Genomic DNA, 17,815 nt, shown 5'->3' on the forward strand with positions numbered 1-17,815 from the left:
TCTGCTTTCCTCTGATTGGCTGCCCATCACAGACAGAGGGTTTACTCCCACATCACTCCCATACTGCCCCCCAGTCCTCAGCAGCACATGTAAGCGTCCGTGTGCCTGTCTGACATGTTTCTGTGTCTAGGTGGAGACGAGGGGCCTCGGCGGCAGCGCAGCAGCGTCTCCGGGGGGAAGAAACCTCCCAAACGAAACGCCCTCTACAGACGCCTGCAGAACTTCCTGTACAACGTCTTGGAGAGACCCCGAGGATGGGCCTTTATCTACCACGCCTATGTGTACGTACCTGTCCGCACACCTGCGTGCGCGCACCAATGTAACGAGCAGGAGAAAAGTGGGATTTAGCAGGTGGGGACAGCTGGGCGGTCCTTAATATTCCCGCCCTCTCTTCCCCACAGCCGTCTCTCAGAGTGAGGTCACCTCACTAATGTTTATTTTCCCTGAAATGCAGATCTTTCCTGTTCTGTGTTCAGGTTCCTGCTGGTGTTCTCCTGCCTGGTTCTGTCTGTGTTCTCCACCATCAGAGAGTACGAGAAGAGCTCCGAGGACGCGCTCTACATCCTGGTAACCACGCAAACATCACGCTCGACCGTCGCCAGTGTGCTTACATTTGTGTCCACATATGTCCATGTGAATATTTTAGATCGACCAACTTTCAGGCCTTTTTCTCAAACACTGAAACTCGAGGCAATGTTTGAACATGGATATTTCCAAAGACAAAAGCCTGAAATTTCCACTCGGAATGAAACTGAACCAGGATCTTTGGAACAGACAGGAAATGTCAGAGTGATGCTAATTATAATATATATAATGATATTATGATAATAAAACTTCATGTAGCATCAGACTGTGCTGTGTGTTAAATATGTGTTCTGTTTTTAGTTTACAGTAATACTTTAAACTGAAATATTAGACTCAACAAAGTAGGCTGGTAGAGTCAGTCTACATATTTAACACGGTTAAACTCCAGAATTTGGACGATCTAATAATATATTTTTGTTTTTGTGGTACAACAAAGTCGTATTTACTGATACACAGCATGAAACCTGAATGAAAATGTCATTTTCTTTATGACCAACAAGTTCTTGATGAAAATCATTCTACACACTTTGTTTTTAGTATTGTGAAATATTTATATAAAAATCACAAATGTTACTAGTTGTCTTTTGCAGTATGATGCAAAAGACAACTAGTAACATTGACACCCTGCCCCCCGAGTCCTCAGCAGCACATATATAAAGTTTTTGTCATATTTGAACTGCAGATAGTTTGAATGTGTCGGTCCCAGATTAGAGATCCAGGCAGGGAAAGGGTCACACTTCCATCTTTTTTAAGACCGTCATGTTCAAACACTGATGCAGATTTCACTGTTAAAAAAACGTCTGAGAGAGACGCACCATCTTTCAAAAAAATACAGCTTAAAAACTTGTGAAGATATAAGAAGTGAAAAAACCCCAAAACAATATGTTTTCAAATTTTGTACCATATTTTTTATGCAAATCACAGAAAGCAGAGCAGAAGGCTTAGCTCAGTGGTGTCCAACTCCAGGCCTCAGGGGCCGGTGTTGCAGGTTTAGACATGTCAGCTGATTTAATGACCTCCTCAACATGTCCTGAAGTTCTCCAGAGGCCTGGTAATGAACTCATCATGTGATTCAGGTGTGTTGACCCAGGGTGAGATCTAGAACATGCAGGTCCTCGAGGCCTGGAGTTGGACACCCCTGCTTAGCTAGTGTCTAAGGTTTGGCTCAGCGTGGAGCTGATCGCACACGTGATGGTGCTTGAAGCGGAGATGAAACGAATATAAAATAAAGTTATTGATGGTTCTGTTCAGCTGCAGTGTTTCATTCTTCACATAAAGCTGGATATATTCTTCTGAGCACATACGTGCTGCTCTGATCTTTAACAGCGTGTTGTTGTGGTGTAACAGGAGGTGGTGACCATCGTGGTGTTCGGGGTGGAGTACATGGTGAGGATCTGGGCTGCCGGGTGTTGCTGTCGGTACAGAGGGTGGCGAGGTCGACTGAAATTCGCCAGGAAGCCCTTCTGCGTCATCGGTGGGTCAGAGCTGAGTGTGTTTGTTGGTCACGTTCAATCTGTGTCACGTCTGCTTCATTATCTCTGAGCTTCATCCACAAATGTCCCCGAGGACCTTCTAAAGGTCTTTACTTCCTCTGCAGAAGGTTTGTAGAGTTTAAAAGTCACGCCGAAGTCGATCCCACCGCTTGTTTGCTGTGTAGCCTCTGCTACTCTGTTCCTCTTCTTCACCCTCAACTAGAGACAGTTCAGTTGGTGGTGAGAAGGACCTGTGGAGGCGGAGGCTGTGGTTTCACTTCACTCCCTTCAGCTCAGCATCTCCAACTGTGTTTAGGGTGGAGCTGGACCATCCAGCCTTACTGCTGATGAACTCATGAGCTGCTGATGAAATCAGCTGCTCTGCAGCATTCAGGCGTGTTAACACAGGAGGAAAGACATCAAAGTGATCTTAGAGAAGCAAATGTTGCCCATCAGTCTCAGAAGGGTTTTAACAGTATTGCCAAACAAACTCCATCGTTGTCCATCGTTGTACAGAGAAAGAGATTATCCACAGGTGAAAAACATTAGAGACAGGAGGGGACCTCAAGGTCAGAGCGTACAACAAACCCCAGAGCTCTGCCTCACAGCTAAGGCCTCTGTTGGCAGGGACAGCACTGCACAGCACACTTTTATACAGCACATCTAAACACAACAGATGTTCACCAAGTGCTGCACAGCGAGTACACAATGCAACACAAATGATGTAGGAGTTATCATAGGGTTGGGGTAACTGGTCATTCGCCCATAGGTGTGAATGTGAGTGTGAATGGTTGTCTGTGTGTTAGCCCCCCCTCAGGAGTAAAAGTACAACAAAATAAATGAATAATAAAAATTTGAATAATTAAAGTTAGAGTTATAGTTTAAGTTAGTCTGAAGCTGAAACAGCTGATGAGAGGAAGTATGTTTGCAGTTGGGAAGATGATTCCAGAGTTTCGGGGCTGGGAATTCACGGTTGCTTGTATGAGTCAAGCAGTCAGTCTGGAATTATTAGAAGGTGCTGATCAACAGAACTAAGCTGGAAGTTTAAGACTGAGCTAAACATGCATGTGCCAGGAGTCCAGCTGCTGCAGTCGTGTTACGGATGTTTTTTATACAACATGTAGGTATGGAGGGACAGTGGGAAATGTCATGGTCTGTCAGTGAGTGGGATAAATCACTAAAACATTGCTTTCATTGAGTTTGAGGACTTTTTGTGAGAGCCAGGTTTTAACATCAGCTCAACAGCAGGTTAGAGAGCAGGAGGCGGGTTTAAGAGGGAAGGAAATCTGGGTGTTGTCTTCATAACAGCTTCTTCGTGGGAGTGAACGCTGGTGCGACTAGCTGCTGCTGGCATGTTGGTGAGCCTTGTATTACCTGTTGTTAATGTTTGTTAACTCCCACCCATAACCTGTGTTCTCACTGGTCCGAAGCCCTCCCGTGGTTCATCTTCAGCAGCTTTGTGGATTAACGTGTTGTTTTGGGGGTCTGTGCTCATCTGGACTACCCTGCTTTTCCTACGTAGTCCACTGGCCACAGTCGCCCTCTCCGACTCTCTGCCAGCGTTCTGTTGCTGTCTGGATGTCATTGGTCTGTGTGGGTTCTCTCCAGGTACTCCGACTTCCTCCCAGTCCAAAGACACACAGTTAGTGGGGTTAGGTAAACTGGGGAGTCTACATTGGCCGTAGGTGTGAATGTAAATGGCTGTCTGTGTTAGCCCTGCCTCTTGCCACATGGTAGCCTGGGTAGGATCCAGTCAACAACATGTCTTGTAGTTCTCCAGAGGCCTGCTAATGAACTAATCCTGGGTGACACAGAGTGATATCTAACACCCGGAGGACACCTGGAGTTCCCCACCCCTGCTGTACAACAGCTTATCTCCCCACCTCTGACCACATGTGAATATCTTTAATGTTAATTTAACTTCATTTGTCATCTCATTTTGCAACATCAGGGGCATTAATTTGAACACTCTTTTGAGTCGTACTGACTGCCTCCCGAGTATAAATCCTCTGTCCTTCCCTGATTAAACGCTCATTTAATGATGGACTTGATGACATTTTAGACGCCTTGGCTCCTTCTGTGTTGCACCATGGTTTATTTCAGTCAGCTTAAAGCTAAAGGTTGTTGCCTGGAACATAAAATCTATAAAAGATCTCGACTCGTCCTCCACAAACAAATCAAACCCTATCAAATTGGTATTTATGTCTGTTGTTGTTTTATTCAGTTCAGTTCTTTTTTATTTCAAACATATACATTCACCAACGTTTCATAAAATCATTCCATACAGTTGTTTGAAAAGGAGGTTTACAGGTTTACATCCTCATCATCTAAATTTGAACAACAAAAACGTATACAATGCCTTCAACTTAGAACATAACATCTCAAAAAAATATTTTCACATGTTCAACTGAAACTATATTTAGATTTGCTAATTTGCAGAAGAAAATAAACATGAGTTTGACTGCTGTCTTGGGTTAATTGCATTTTCTTCATTCTTATACTTATTTAAAATTTCTTTTTTGAGTTTTATTTTAAACTGGTTTATATCACTGCTGACCTTTATTTCTTCTTTTAACTCATTCCAGAATTTAACTCCCGCTATTGAAATAGACATCCTTTTCAACGTTGTTCTTACTCTTTGTAATTTTAAATTCCACTTCCCTCTAAAATTATACCTCCCTTCTCTTTCTAAGAACCATTTACTTATTTCGATTGGGAGCATCCCTTTCCTTACCTTATATAGTTTTAAACTTCACCAGATCCTGGAATTTTATAGCTTGCGTCCTAATAAAGAGTGCGTTTGTGTGAGCCCTATACCCCTCCTGATTTATTAGTCTAATGGCCCTTTTCTGCATTATGATTATAGTCTGAATATTACTTTTATATGTATTTCCCCAAACCTCTACACAATAACTCATGTATGGTAATAGCAAAGCACAATATAACATATACAATGTTTTACTCCACATTCAATATCCATCATTTTAGATTTAATCTCATTTATTTGTACATATTGCTGTCGATTCATCACATAGCTGTTTATCCAATCCAGTAGCACACCCCTGAACCCATATTTTTCCAGTTTGATTTTTAGAATTTCCTGGTCAACAGTATCAAATGCTTTTTTTAGATCTAGAAAGACTCCTAGTGCATACTTCTTGTTATCCATACATTCTGTTATTTCTTCCATTAAATCCATCAATGCCAAAACTGTTGATCTATTATTTCTAAACCCATACTGGCAATTTGCCAACAAATCATGTTTATCCACAAAGCTATCAAATCTTTTTAGAAATAGTTTTTCCAGTATCTTAGAAAACTGGGAGAGTACCGACACTGGCCTATAATTTGTAAAACAATGCTTTTCACCTGATTTATAAATGGGAATAATTTTTGCAACTTTCATTTTTTGTAGAAAAACCCCGTCCTGGAAAGACAAATTAAAAATATATTGTAGTGGTTTTACAATACCATCAATTACTCTCTTTACCGTTACCATATCAATATCATGACAGTCAGTACTCGTTTTGTTCTTAAGTCCACTGACAGTATCATATATCTCCTTCTCTTCCACTGCTCTTAGAAACATTGAACTTGCATTCCTTTCAATGTTTCCTCCCTTCCTATCATACCAACCTTTATTTCTGCAGCCAGTTTTGGCTCTATATTTACAAAAAATTTATTGAATCCATTTACTATTTCGTTCATTTTACTAATAGTATTTGTCCCTTCCATAAACTACCCAGGGTAGTCATTAGTCCTTGGTCCATTTTTTATTATACTATTTAATACCTTCCATATCCCTTTCATGCTTTCTTTATTATCTTCTAACTTTTTGATGAAGTATTCTTTTTTACAAGTTCTCTTAATTTATTTTTATACTTTTTATATTTCTTTTCCGATTCTGTAGTTCTCTTTTTAATGAATTCTCTATATAAGGTGTTCTTTTTTTACAGGCATTTTGCAGTCCCTTTGTCATCCATGGTCTTCCTGCATACTTATCTTTCCTGTTGACTTCAATAAGTAGGCTGTTTTCCTCTAAAAAAGCCATGAATATGCTTAAGAATGCCTCATAGGCTTTATTGACATCCTTGTGTTTATATACAATGGTCCAATCTTGTTTTATTAACTCATTTTTGAGACACTGCATTGTCTTTTCTTCTGCGTAAGGTGACGTTGAGTGTTTTGAAAGGTACATAAAAGAAAATGTATTATCATCATTATTATTAAAAGTGATAAGTAACATGATGATTTCAAAGACAGACCCAAGCTGCAGCGTCTGTAATGAAAACAGAAAACCCCGTGGGTTTGTGCCAGTGGGGCAATGTTAGAAGAATAACTACCAGTGCTAATGGAAAGGACCAGTTCATGATGGTACAATTAGAAAAGCCATCTCTGACCTACCTGTTACCTGTCTGTCTGCAGACATCATGGTGCTCATAGCATCCATATCAGTCCTGGCTGCAGGGACTCAGGGAAACGTCTTCGCTACGTCGGCCATCAGGTCACTGCGGTTCCTTCAGATTCTCCGAATGATCCGTATGGATCGCCGAGGAGGAACCTGGAAGCTGCTGGGATCGGTGGTCTACGCTCACAGCAAGGTAAAACTCGTATGTCTGAGTGACGCCAGCTGACGTGGCGCTGACTTGTCGGTGGTTACAGATCAGCTAATGCTCACTGTGATGAAACACTGAGAATCTGGAACAGGACACGAAAGTTTAAAAACTGACTGAAATCAAAGAATCAGAATATTTACAGATCTAAGATTGGTCCACTATTTAAAGTATTTATGACTTTATTGGATGTTGAAAGTGAAGGTTGAATAGAAAGGGAGGAGATGGCACGCAGCAAAGGGCCACGGGTCGGGCTCGAACCCGAGCTGCTGCTCTGCAGTTGTGTGGTCGCCCGCTCACCCACTGAGCTCAGCTGGCACCCAGACTGATGGATGTCAAAGGTCAAAGCTTGTGCTTAACCCCACCAGGTCTACAGTATTAGAGAAACCACAACACTGAGCTGCAGTATTGGTTTATTACTTTCATCTGTATTGATCGGAGTTATTGATTAGATCAATGTTTCACATATACCTCAAAATAGAAAAGAGTATAAATAAAATTTAGAGTCAGTCTATTTTTGTTGGTTACCTGTTTACTAGGGGTGTAACGATACTCGTACCGATATTGAACCGTTCGATACAGTGCTTTCGGTTCGGTACGCATACGTATCGAACAATACAAAATTTGTAATTTATTTTATCAACTTTTCTTCTGACGATGCTGTCTGTGTTGAGTGCTCAGTGGATCTGCGTTCGACTACTCCGCCTAGGCTGCACTGTCGAGCACAGATTCACTGAGCGCAGCGCAAGCTAGCAGACAGAAGCTAAGCTCATTGCAACATGGCAAACTGAACCTCCCCCACCCTCATTCAGATCTGGCGTTTGGAACTATTTTGGTTTTCATGTGACGTATGACCCTGAAGGTAAGCGAGTCATGGACTAAAGTAAAACAGTATGTCGGATGTGCCACGCAATGCTCAATTACATGGGTGGGAACTACTGCGTTAGCGCAGTTAGCTCGTTAACGCTCGTTAACAGTGAGTGATTTCTCGATCAGATAGATTTATTATTTTATCCCTTTGTTGTTTCAGCAACATTAAATTTAAAAACTGTACGTTTGAGTTAAAATATATATTTATAATTTTAATAAATGATAAATTCAAAAAGCATGAACATTTTTTTTTGTATCAAAAAAATATTGAACCGTGAATTATGTGTTTCGCTGCGCCCCTACTGTTTACCTGTCAGAGTATCCTGGAAGATGACCAGATCTCAGGAAAGTTTGGTCTACAGCAGGGGTGTCCAACTCCAGGCCTCGAGGGCCGGTGTCCTGCAGGTTTTAGATCTCACCCTGGGTCAACACACCTGAATCACATTATTAGTTCATTACCAGGCCTCTGGAGAACTTCAGGACATGTTGAGGAGGTCATTTAGCCTTCAAATCAGCTGTGTTGTATCAAGGTTACATCTAAAACCTGCAGGACACCGGCCCTTGAGGCCTGGAGTTCGACACCTGTGGTCTCCAGTGTTAGGAAGCAGGCTCAGAGTGATCGTTGGACCTTGGACTTTGGAGTGATCGTGGGGGTTTGACCATCCAGTCTTTTGGATTTGGTTTGTAGACATGTGGGGACGCAGGACAGTGGGGCTGCTGTTATGAGCCATTAGGTGTATAGCGAAAGTGCGAGCTGTGACTGGGAGAACTGACAAAGGACTTAAGAACGCATGAAGACGTTCAGCCATGTGTGGATCCGAATGCGTGATTGTGCGGACCAGAACCTGTGTGGAATGGAACCTGCTGACGATGCTGAATTATCTACGTTCTGCAAAGGAATCTGACTTCGTATGCGTGTTCATCAAAGGATGAACGTATGGCCAGTGCTCACTTGTCTGCTGCTCTGAACTCTGATCGCCTCATGCAAACTCACTGCCACACCCCCAATTCCTTTTGGAGTGATCCTCGACACGGAGCGGACCAGCCCAGTGTTTCTGGGTGGAAGGCCCCACTGACAGCCTTCAAAAGAAGCACGCCAGTGGAAAGCACCGGGGATCGTCTGGCTCTGACGCAGGAGGATTTCTTTGTGGATGGAGGTGGCAGTGAGGCGCTGCTCCAGGCTGTACTTTGTGTGCAGCTGTGCACAGCTGGTTTGAGACGCCTTTCGTTTGTCACTGCAGTGGACTGGTGAGCGATAAAACGTGGACCAAACATGAGCCGTGAACTACACTTAGGTTAAAGGATGAGTATTTTCAGTGTGTGAATCCGTTTGAGTTTTATGAGAGAAACCGTGGTTTGTTTCATGCTGAGGGTGGTAAGCTCTGTTACATGTTTACATCCTTTGTGAGGTTTGCTGTACCTGACTGCTACCCCCACACCTTCATTATATAAACTGACAAATAGAAAAATGACACCTCGGATGGGACTCATTCATTAATTATAAACCCATTAAATAAAGACAGAAAAAACTTTATTTGAAACAACCCAACAGAAACACAAAACTGCTCCCAGTGCTGGGTCACCCTTGGAAATCCAGACGGTATCAGCAAATGAAACTCTCCTCCCATAATTCACTGCGGGCTATGGATCTGAGTGAGCTCGGTGCTCCTTTAAACTTGTCCAACTCTCCTCCTGGAAAATCGATTAAAGAACACAGGAAGTGAATCTGTTCACGTCATCAAATATTGCTGATCAGGATATTCTGGAACGGCCTAAATAACTGTGGAGAACCAACACGACTAGGAGGAGGAGCTAAAAACGAGCACTGAACACACAAAAAAAACAGTTTTTCAAATGGAACAAATGAACACAAATCTCACAGAAAACAACTTGTCAAACGAGTGAAGTTTAAAGGACCAGTACACTCAAATAACCACAAAACTCATACCTGATGTCATCCAACCGATAAAAGAGGATCCTTCTCTCTGTCCCGGCACCTGGACATGCAGGGTTGCAAACCTATTCAGACGACATATTTGGAGAGAAACATCTAAGAGTGGCTGGCCAACCCAGGTTGTAACCAGCTAACCGTCCGAGGTGAAACGAGGAGTAGAATGGGGGGAAGAGGCCTATCAAAGTGCCTTTTCCAACATTTGGAAAAGCTGATGAGTCTGATCCTCTTCAGTACGTAGAGAGGGGGGAAGACTTCTTGGGCCTCAACCCACTCACTGACGAGGGGCTTATGGCTACTCTTTGTAATGTTCTACCTGGAACTTCAAGGGATCCCATAAAATCCAAACCTGGAAATAATGCGTTCCTGTCAGGAGACTATGAGGATGAGCTGGCTGAGAGAGTGCGGAGCACAGTCCAAAAAGAGGCTGAGAGCATCAGAGACTTTGCCTACACGTATCAATCACTCTGCAAACGCTGGAAGCCAACTATAAGTTATTTATTGTTTACTCTATTTAATTTGTAAAATATGTGTACACACACACACACACACACGTAGAAAAATATTTAGTATACACATCCAGAAATGCATATACTATTATATATTGTAGAGATGGACCGATCCGATATTACGTATCGGTATCGGTCCGATACTGACCTAAATTACTGGATCGGATATCGGCGAGAAATAAAAAATGTAATCGATCCATTAAATATCAAAAAAGCACCTCACAAAACTTGCGACATGGCGTAACTCGTCTCATAACCGTAGCACGTCGGAGCAGTGTGGTCACGTGATACAGCGGCTGTGTGTATTTGTAGTCTCGCTACCAAACCAGCATTTCATCTCCGAGGAAGTGATCCCAGAGAGAAGTAAAGCAAGTGTGTAAGTTCCTCTCTGAATGTTTGTAAAGCATTCCCACGTTAAGCTTAACAACTGATATATGGAGCAAGTGCCTCTCTCTCTCTCTCTCTCTCTCTCTCTCTCTCTCTCTCTCTCTCTCTCTCTCTCTCTCTCTCTCTCTCCTGCCGCTACTTCATGAAACTGCTTAATGATCAGCTGATCGGCTTTTCTGTCGGGAGTACGTCTCTCTGGTTTGTTTTTGGCCCACTTTGCACCAGAAAGAGGAAACCAGCGGCTGAACAACAGCAGCACGTTTAAGCTTGATAAGCTGTTGTTAGAATTTATTTAATATTACTTTCTACTCCAGGATCTTTTTCTACGCAGCTGACGGCTGGTAACTGTGCAGGGTTTAGCCAGGGGGGCCGATAGGGCATGAACAGGGAAAAGGGGGCACAAAGACACACTTTTCTTTCTTATTCTCATTTAAAATGTCTAGCTTTTAATAAATAATTATCTGAATCTTACACCCAAAGTTTTAATCTGATGTAAAATGTATAGAAGTCCATTACTGCATATAGTAACTGTTAAGTCTAATATACCCTAGTAAGCTATAGTACTTTTTCCTTTGGGAAAGTACCATCTGTGCAGTCTGCAATTCTGTTGAAGAAAGATGTTGAATCTATTTAATTATTCTTGAAAAAATAATTTATTTCTGTGCATTTTTTTTTCACACTGCATCAAATTAAAGTTGATTACATCGATTAAGCATCACAAAGTGGAGGGTGGAGGGTGGTTCCCTATTTTTTATTTTTTTTTGCTGGTAGTTTGCAACCCTATTAGTTAGGTTGCTTAATATTTCTGCTAAGTACTCTTTAAAACACCAGAATAGGGAGGATGGAGCAGGTTTAAGTTTATTAGATTGATCAGTGTTGCTGAACTATGAAATATTTTGGGCGCAGTGTACTTTTTACACACAGGTATAACAGAATAGCTTTAGTGCTGTTGTTTATTTAAACTTGACTATGAACTTATACAAAATGCAGCAAGATATTAAAAAACAGTTTTATTGATTAAAAAACACACTATATCGGATTCATATCGGTATCGGCAGATATCCAAATTCATGATATCGGTATCGGTATCGGACATAAAAAAGTGGTATCGTGCCATCTCTAATATATTGTACATATATTTATTAGTTTCAGATGTAGCCATTCTTGTATTTTGCTTGTTTACATTATTGTATTTTGCACAACTCTGTTGCTTGTGAAGCTCGCACACAAGAATTTCACTCACATGTGCTGTACCAATGTACCTGCACATGTGATGTGACAATAAAAGTGATTTGATTTGATTTGATTTGAGGTGATGCTGTTAAAATGATTTTGAAAAACATTAACCCTCAACTAGCCAGTCAACTAAGGAGCATCTGGGTTAGTTACATCTGGGGATGAAGTTGTCCACCTCAGACGCAACAACTGGAGAAGGACCAACACAATCAACTGCAATATGTACGGAGAAAAGGTTTGTGGAAAACAATCCAGAAACCTTCTTCCAGTGAAACCTTTACACTGCCAACCAGCAGAGCCCAGCTACCTCCAGCCCATCATGTCCTGCCTCCACCCTGATTTAACGTCGACTGTGCTGTTAACGTGTACGGACATTTTCACTGTATTTATTATAATGGAACCAACATTCCTACCTCTGGTCTCTCCCTGTGTGCACTACCACCGATCATCACGCTGCTCCTTTATATGGCGTATATAACTTGTACAGATCTGTGCAGGAACATCGTTAAGTCTCTTTTTTGGTTTCTCTGAAGGAATTTCAATGTAAAAATCTACAGGCTGCTAACACAGAGATTCCAAACTGTCTTTTATTGTTCTCGTAACAGGACAATAAAGATCTATTCTATTTTATTCTATTCAAGTTGGTGCTGCAGAGGTCACCATGCACCAGCTTCATGTCCATGGTGGAGAGCTCATAAACGCAGGGCTCACCCTTCAAATTCATCAAGTCCACAAACTTTTAGAAATTCAGGGTGCACTCTCTGACCGGCACCTCCAAAACTCGATGTCATAAACGGTCAGGTCATGTAGTCGAAACTTTTTTCTTACTTTTAGACTAGTTCACAGGTGTAGTTGTTTTTTTCTCTTAACGGACGAGGAAATTAGTCTTAAGGGAATATCCTTAACTTTCAGTGTGTCATAGATTCTGAACCTCGAGCTGTGGAGGAGCTTAAAGTAGCTGCTGTGCTACTAGAAGCCAGTTGAGGCGTTTCAGCACATGAGCAGGATGCCTCCCGGGCTCTCCTCTGTCCTGACTTTACCCTCTAGTCTCTCGCCCACTGCAGGAGCTGATCACAGCCTGGTATATCGGCTTCTTGTGTCTCATTCTGGCAAGTTTCCTCGTTTACCTGGCAGAAAAAGAAGATAATGAACAGTTTGAGACATATGCTGACGCCCTCTGGTGGGGACTGGTAAGATGAATGCACATACACACCCACACCTCACCTGAGATCAGGTGAGGTGCTGTTTGCCTGTGATTAGTTATCTGAGCTGCAAAGCAGCAGGTATAAACAGCATCACTTGCTGATGGCATGAGGTTGGCTTTACTGAGCTGTAAAATCTCGGGATTGATGTTGTTACAGCATCACCTTGATCACAAATGACGCCACCGTCGAACTCAAACACAGCATAAAATTCAATGAAATAGTAAGACGGGTGAAACAGAGACATAAATGATCTACAGCAGCGGGTGTGAAATTTATGGTTTTCAGGGTTTTTATCGTTAACTGTTTCCCTGGATCTTTCCCGTGTTATAGTTGTGTGTCTTATTTTGAAATAAATATTTATCCATTACCATAGCAACCGGAGAGCATTAAGGGGCAGAGAGGAGGATGTTACTCTGTGTTGTTGGTGCATTTCAGGAGGACGCTGCTAATAAAGTTACACAATTACACAGTGAATTCACGCTTATTGTTACAAAATCCCACTGCTTTTGTCTCGGTTGTATTATTTTATTTTGTTGTATTTATCCGCCACACCTTAAAGGCCGGTCCGTGAAAATATTGTCTGACATTAAACCGTCCGTGGAGCAAAAAAGGTCGGGGACCGCTGTACTACAACATACCTCGCTGGCTGACCCATGCTTTGAGCACGTCACACATACTTTTAAGAACATTTGAACTTCCTCCAACTTAAATTGGCCTCTCCTGCTTCAACATGGCCGTGCACCTCACTCAGGTGCACCAGCAGAACCAATGCAGTACAAAAGTTCCTACATGAGAATTCCCGCAATAAATGACCGAATGACATATAAAATATGCATAGTGCAAAACAAAATACATGAACTAAAAGCATGGCAGTAAAAAACACGTTCACCTAATCAGTACAGACAGAACATCCAGCACAGGTGTGGTACAGGTGTGTACACCTGAGCTGAAACAACTGGTGTTTCCTCCTCCGTGATGGGACGATGTAGTCTGTTTGTTTGTGTCTCAGATCACCTTGACAACCATCGGTTATGGAGACAAGTTCCCCATCACCTGGAATGGACGTCTGCTGGCTGCAACCTTCACTCTGATTGGAGTTTCATTCTTTGCTCTGCCGGCTGTGAGTCAGTTTTTTATCTACCTGGGTTTACCTGAGACACCTGTTCGTACCAGCTCACCTGTCTGTGTTTCTCTTCAGGGGATTCTGGGTTCTGGCTTTGCTCTGAAGGTTCAGGAGCAGCACAGACAGAAACACTTTGAGAAGAGACGAAATCCCGCAGCAGGACTCGTACAGGTGAGCCCATGCTCTGACATCACACTGACTTTGTGCGGTGAGAATCTACACTGGCACCCTCACGTGAGACCTTTTAGGAGTCAGCTGCTTCCTTCCTGTGTCGACAGGCGGCCTGGAGGGTTTACGCCACAAATCTGAGCCGAACCGATCTGACATCTACCTGGGATTATTACGAGAGGACAGTGTCTGTCCCCATGTATAGGTAAGACTGCACCTGTGCACCTGCAGCCAATCACTCCTCAGGGATTCTGAAACTGTGTGATTGTAAAATTTGTGTCTGCAGGTTGATCCCTCCTCTCAATCAGTTGGACTTACTAAGGAACCTCAAGAACAAATCCGGACTCTCATTCAGGTCTGAAAGTTTCCACACAACGACTGCACCATAACTGCACCAGTGAGCCAAAAACCCTCCTCGAACTAACCTGAGAACACCTGAGAACATTTCAGGAGCTAAAATGCTAACAGACACTTTGCATTTAATAGTTATTATTAACCTCTGTCTCTCTTCCACAGCATGTCTTTATCCTGTCTTCCTTCTCTCACCCCAACCAATCACAGCAGATGGCCCCGCCCCTCCCTGAGCCTGGTTCTGCTGGAGGTTTCTTCCTGTTAAAAGGGAGTTTTTCCTTCCCACTGTCGCCAAAGTGCTGCTCATAGGGGGTCATATGATTCTAGAGTCTTGACCTTACGATACAAAGCGCTTTGAGGCGACTGGTGCTGTGATTTGGAGCTAACTAAATAAAACTAAACTGAATTGAATTTAGAACATCCAAAACCAAAGGGTGATGTCATGCTGACCATGTCACTGTTTGGCTCATTGGTGTTTAACTGAAGAACAATAATAATCTTTAATAATCTGATGAATAATCGTCTTTAAAGTCAGTGATTAATGGCAATCTTTATCTCCCTGCAGGAAGGATGTTCAGCCTGAACCTTCTCCCAGGTCCGTGGTCTCTTCTCCAAGGACTCACATCAGATTTCCCAACATCTTATTCAACCATTGCTTTAGAAACGTTCAGCTGTCACAAAAAGCCTTTTAGATCCATGTTGCCTTACATCCTTCTATTTGAATATTTCCTTTGGTGAAGTTCAAGAGGTGAACCCTCTGTTGTCTAAGTCATCAGCAGCAATCACCCTAAATTTGTTTTAAATGGTTCCTCTGAGTCTCTGCAATCAGGGAACAAAGAAATATTTCCAGGTTTAACACCTGAGTGTCTGTCATGGTACTATGAGGAGCTTGGAAAGAAAGCACCTGGAATTCTTACATGTTTGTGATGACCATGCACCTCTTATCAAAGAGGTGTCTTGGTTGAGATTCGTTGACCCATTATTAATCACGTTCCTCATCTCATGAGCCAAGGAGTGAAAAAAGGTGTCGGTCGTTATCACCAGAGGTTTCGGGTGAAACCACTGTAAGACCAAACCTGATGGGGTGAGGTCTCACATCTGAATAACACTGTTGAATGAGACGTGAAATGTCTTCCAGTCTTTGTCTTTCCAAGCTCCTTAGTTTTTATCACCTATGAGGACTAAAGTGTATCTGTTTGGTTAGTTATGTAATTATATGACCATAACCCAAAGGGATTTAAGAGCTGATCATTTTCCAGATGTGACTAAAATCTCCTGGTCTTTCTCCTCCCTCCCACAGTCAGAAGGTGAGTCTAAAGGAGAGGGTCTTCTCGTCTCCTCGGAGTTCAGGAACCAAAGGCAAAGGTTCTCCTCAGCACGGTGGGTGTTGATATTTTTTAACGTTCATGTTTTTGGTCTGGGAGTAATCCTGATACTGATGTCATCTACGTGCTAAATGAGGTTCCCCGGAGGCATCTTCCTTGGGGAGCTCAACCCGGGGTAGCGGTCACGTCCAGTTGGGGGCTCTGTTGGCTCTCAGGTGACTGTTTCCTTGCGGCTGCGTGCAGCGGGGCTAGGGGAGGGTCTGTGCTGACGGACGTGGGTTACTGACCTGGCAACCTGGCTGCCCCTGGGTGGGTCCGGGATGGGCGTGAGGTTCTGGGGGCGCTCCGTCTCTGGGCTGGGGCCCGGGCCGGGCCTCGGGGGCTTGGGTCCTGGTTGGTGTGTTGCCGGGGTTGTGGGCGGGTGGGTGCATGGGGGCCCGGCCCTGGAGCAGGGTGCCGCCGGTGCGTCGAGCCGCCTGGGGGGCTCTTCAACTGGTGGGGGGGATGGTCACATCTTGCAGGAGCTTTCTTCTCTTCAGGAACTCTCTGCAGGAGGGGGAGATACAGGAGAGGTGGAGGAAGATCTCAGCCTGGGCGTTTACCGTCTTATGTAGTCTGGAAGATGTGTGGATGGTGGGGTGGGTGCAGTTTTCTCTGTGGTGGGGTTGGGTGGACTGTCCAGGGCTCTGTGGAGCCGGGCGGCGCTGCTGCACTGGGCCCCGGTCTGATGGGCCTGGGCCCCCCTTCCCTGGCGGGTCGCGGAGGGTGGGAGTGCCTACTGGGGTCAGCGGGGGAGCTGGCCCCAGGGAGGGGTTACCTGCCCCTCCCTTCCTTCCCTCCCCATCTCCAGCTGCCTCCCTCTTCCCGCTCCTCCACAACCACCCACACATGCAGGGCCTTGGAGTAGGGGTATGTCACCAGGGTGCAGAGGAGGCTACCCCCCCCCCCCCCCCCCCCCCCCCCCCCCCCGTCCCCTTCTGGCTGCCTCTGCCTCAATTTTATCCCACAACTTAGACATTCACATTATTCACACTCTCATTACACATACATATAGGATCTTGGGGGTGGGCACAATCACGGAGTCCAAATCACCATCAGGGTGTATACCTCACCCCTGACGTCGTTGCCCACCTCTCAATTTTAAATACACTTAGTCATTGAGGGCTAGCAGGAGGGACTATGCGCTTACCTGCTGCTCCTTGGCAGGTAGCTCCATGCCCTCCTGGGTTTTAATTGCACCTTAGAACACATATGCATCAACACTACAATGAGCGGGTGGAGGGAGGTTTGGAGTCTTCTCTCACCCCCATTCTCTGCGGCCTGCTGGAGCGGGAGGGCTAGTAGGAGGAGTTGGCCGTCCGACTGCGGTCTGGGGTGTGGGGCCTCCCTGCTGCTGCAGAGTCGGGGTGGTCTGCCTCTCCCCACCGCAGGGAAAAGGGTAACACCACCTGGGTCTGGGTGCAATTCCCCCCTCCAGGGGCAAGGGTACCTAGACCCGGTTTGTAGAGTATGATTGGGGAGTGTGATTGTGTGTACAGCGTCTCTTTATGTCTGTCTCCACGTTGGTTGAGTGTGGAGTGAGTGCATATGAGAGCATGAGGGTGGGAATGGATGTTTGTGTCTGTGTGTGCCTGTATGTCTGTGTCTATATGTCAGGTTGGGTATCAGACGCCACCTCTCTGGGGACACCTCAGGCCCTCCAAGGTTTGGAGGCCTATCTCCACCCACCACCACTTCCCCTGCCGGTGGCGGACTCCCTCAGGTGTCGGTGTGTTGGTGGTTCTTTGTGTCTGGGGGTGGGCGTCCGGGTACACACCGGCTCACTCCTTGGCGGCCGCTTGTCGGGGCCTGGGGCTCGCTCGGGCCCCTTTGGAGGTGGGGTGCCCCCGGCCTCTCGGCCTGGGGCTCGGTCACTCAGGCACAGCTGGGGGCCGGCGGAGCTCACGGGCGCGTCACTGCCACTCCCCCTGACTTCTGCTCCGCGGCTGCTGGGCGAGCCCTCATCTGGGACTCTCCTCAG

The 17,815-nt window shown here is 44.6% G+C and overlaps 1 protein-coding gene across 1 annotated transcript in view; it reads left to right on the forward strand.

Annotated features, from left to right (window-relative positions):
• The window catches only part of LOC308403140 (potassium voltage-gated channel subfamily KQT member 2-like), a gene marked incomplete at its 3' end in the record, with an annotated part of 15,169 nt that extends 841 nt beyond the window's left edge, over positions 1 to 14,328 (forward strand). Inside the window, exons 2-9 of the mRNA XM_080892394.1 lie at positions 131 to 281; positions 477 to 567; positions 1,933 to 2,059; positions 6,483 to 6,658; positions 12,688 to 12,813; positions 13,838 to 13,948; positions 14,027 to 14,122; positions 14,230 to 14,328. Coding sequence (XP_080748520.1) covers positions 131 to 281; positions 477 to 567; positions 1,933 to 2,059; positions 6,483 to 6,658; positions 12,688 to 12,813; positions 13,838 to 13,948; positions 14,027 to 14,122; positions 14,230 to 14,328 — 977 coding nt within the window. The remainder of the gene's footprint in view (positions 1 to 130; positions 282 to 476; positions 568 to 1,932; positions 2,060 to 6,482; positions 6,659 to 12,687; positions 12,814 to 13,837; positions 13,949 to 14,026; positions 14,123 to 14,229) is intronic.
• Positions 14,329 to 17,815: the final 3,487 nt, after the last annotated feature.

Source organism: Rhamphochromis sp. 'chilingali' (genome assembly GCF_963969265.1).
Source record: "Rhamphochromis sp. 'chilingali' genome assembly, chromosome: 9".
In the NCBI taxonomy this organism is placed as follows: domain Eukaryota; kingdom Metazoa; phylum Chordata; class Actinopteri; order Cichliformes; family Cichlidae; genus Rhamphochromis; species Rhamphochromis sp. 'chilingali'.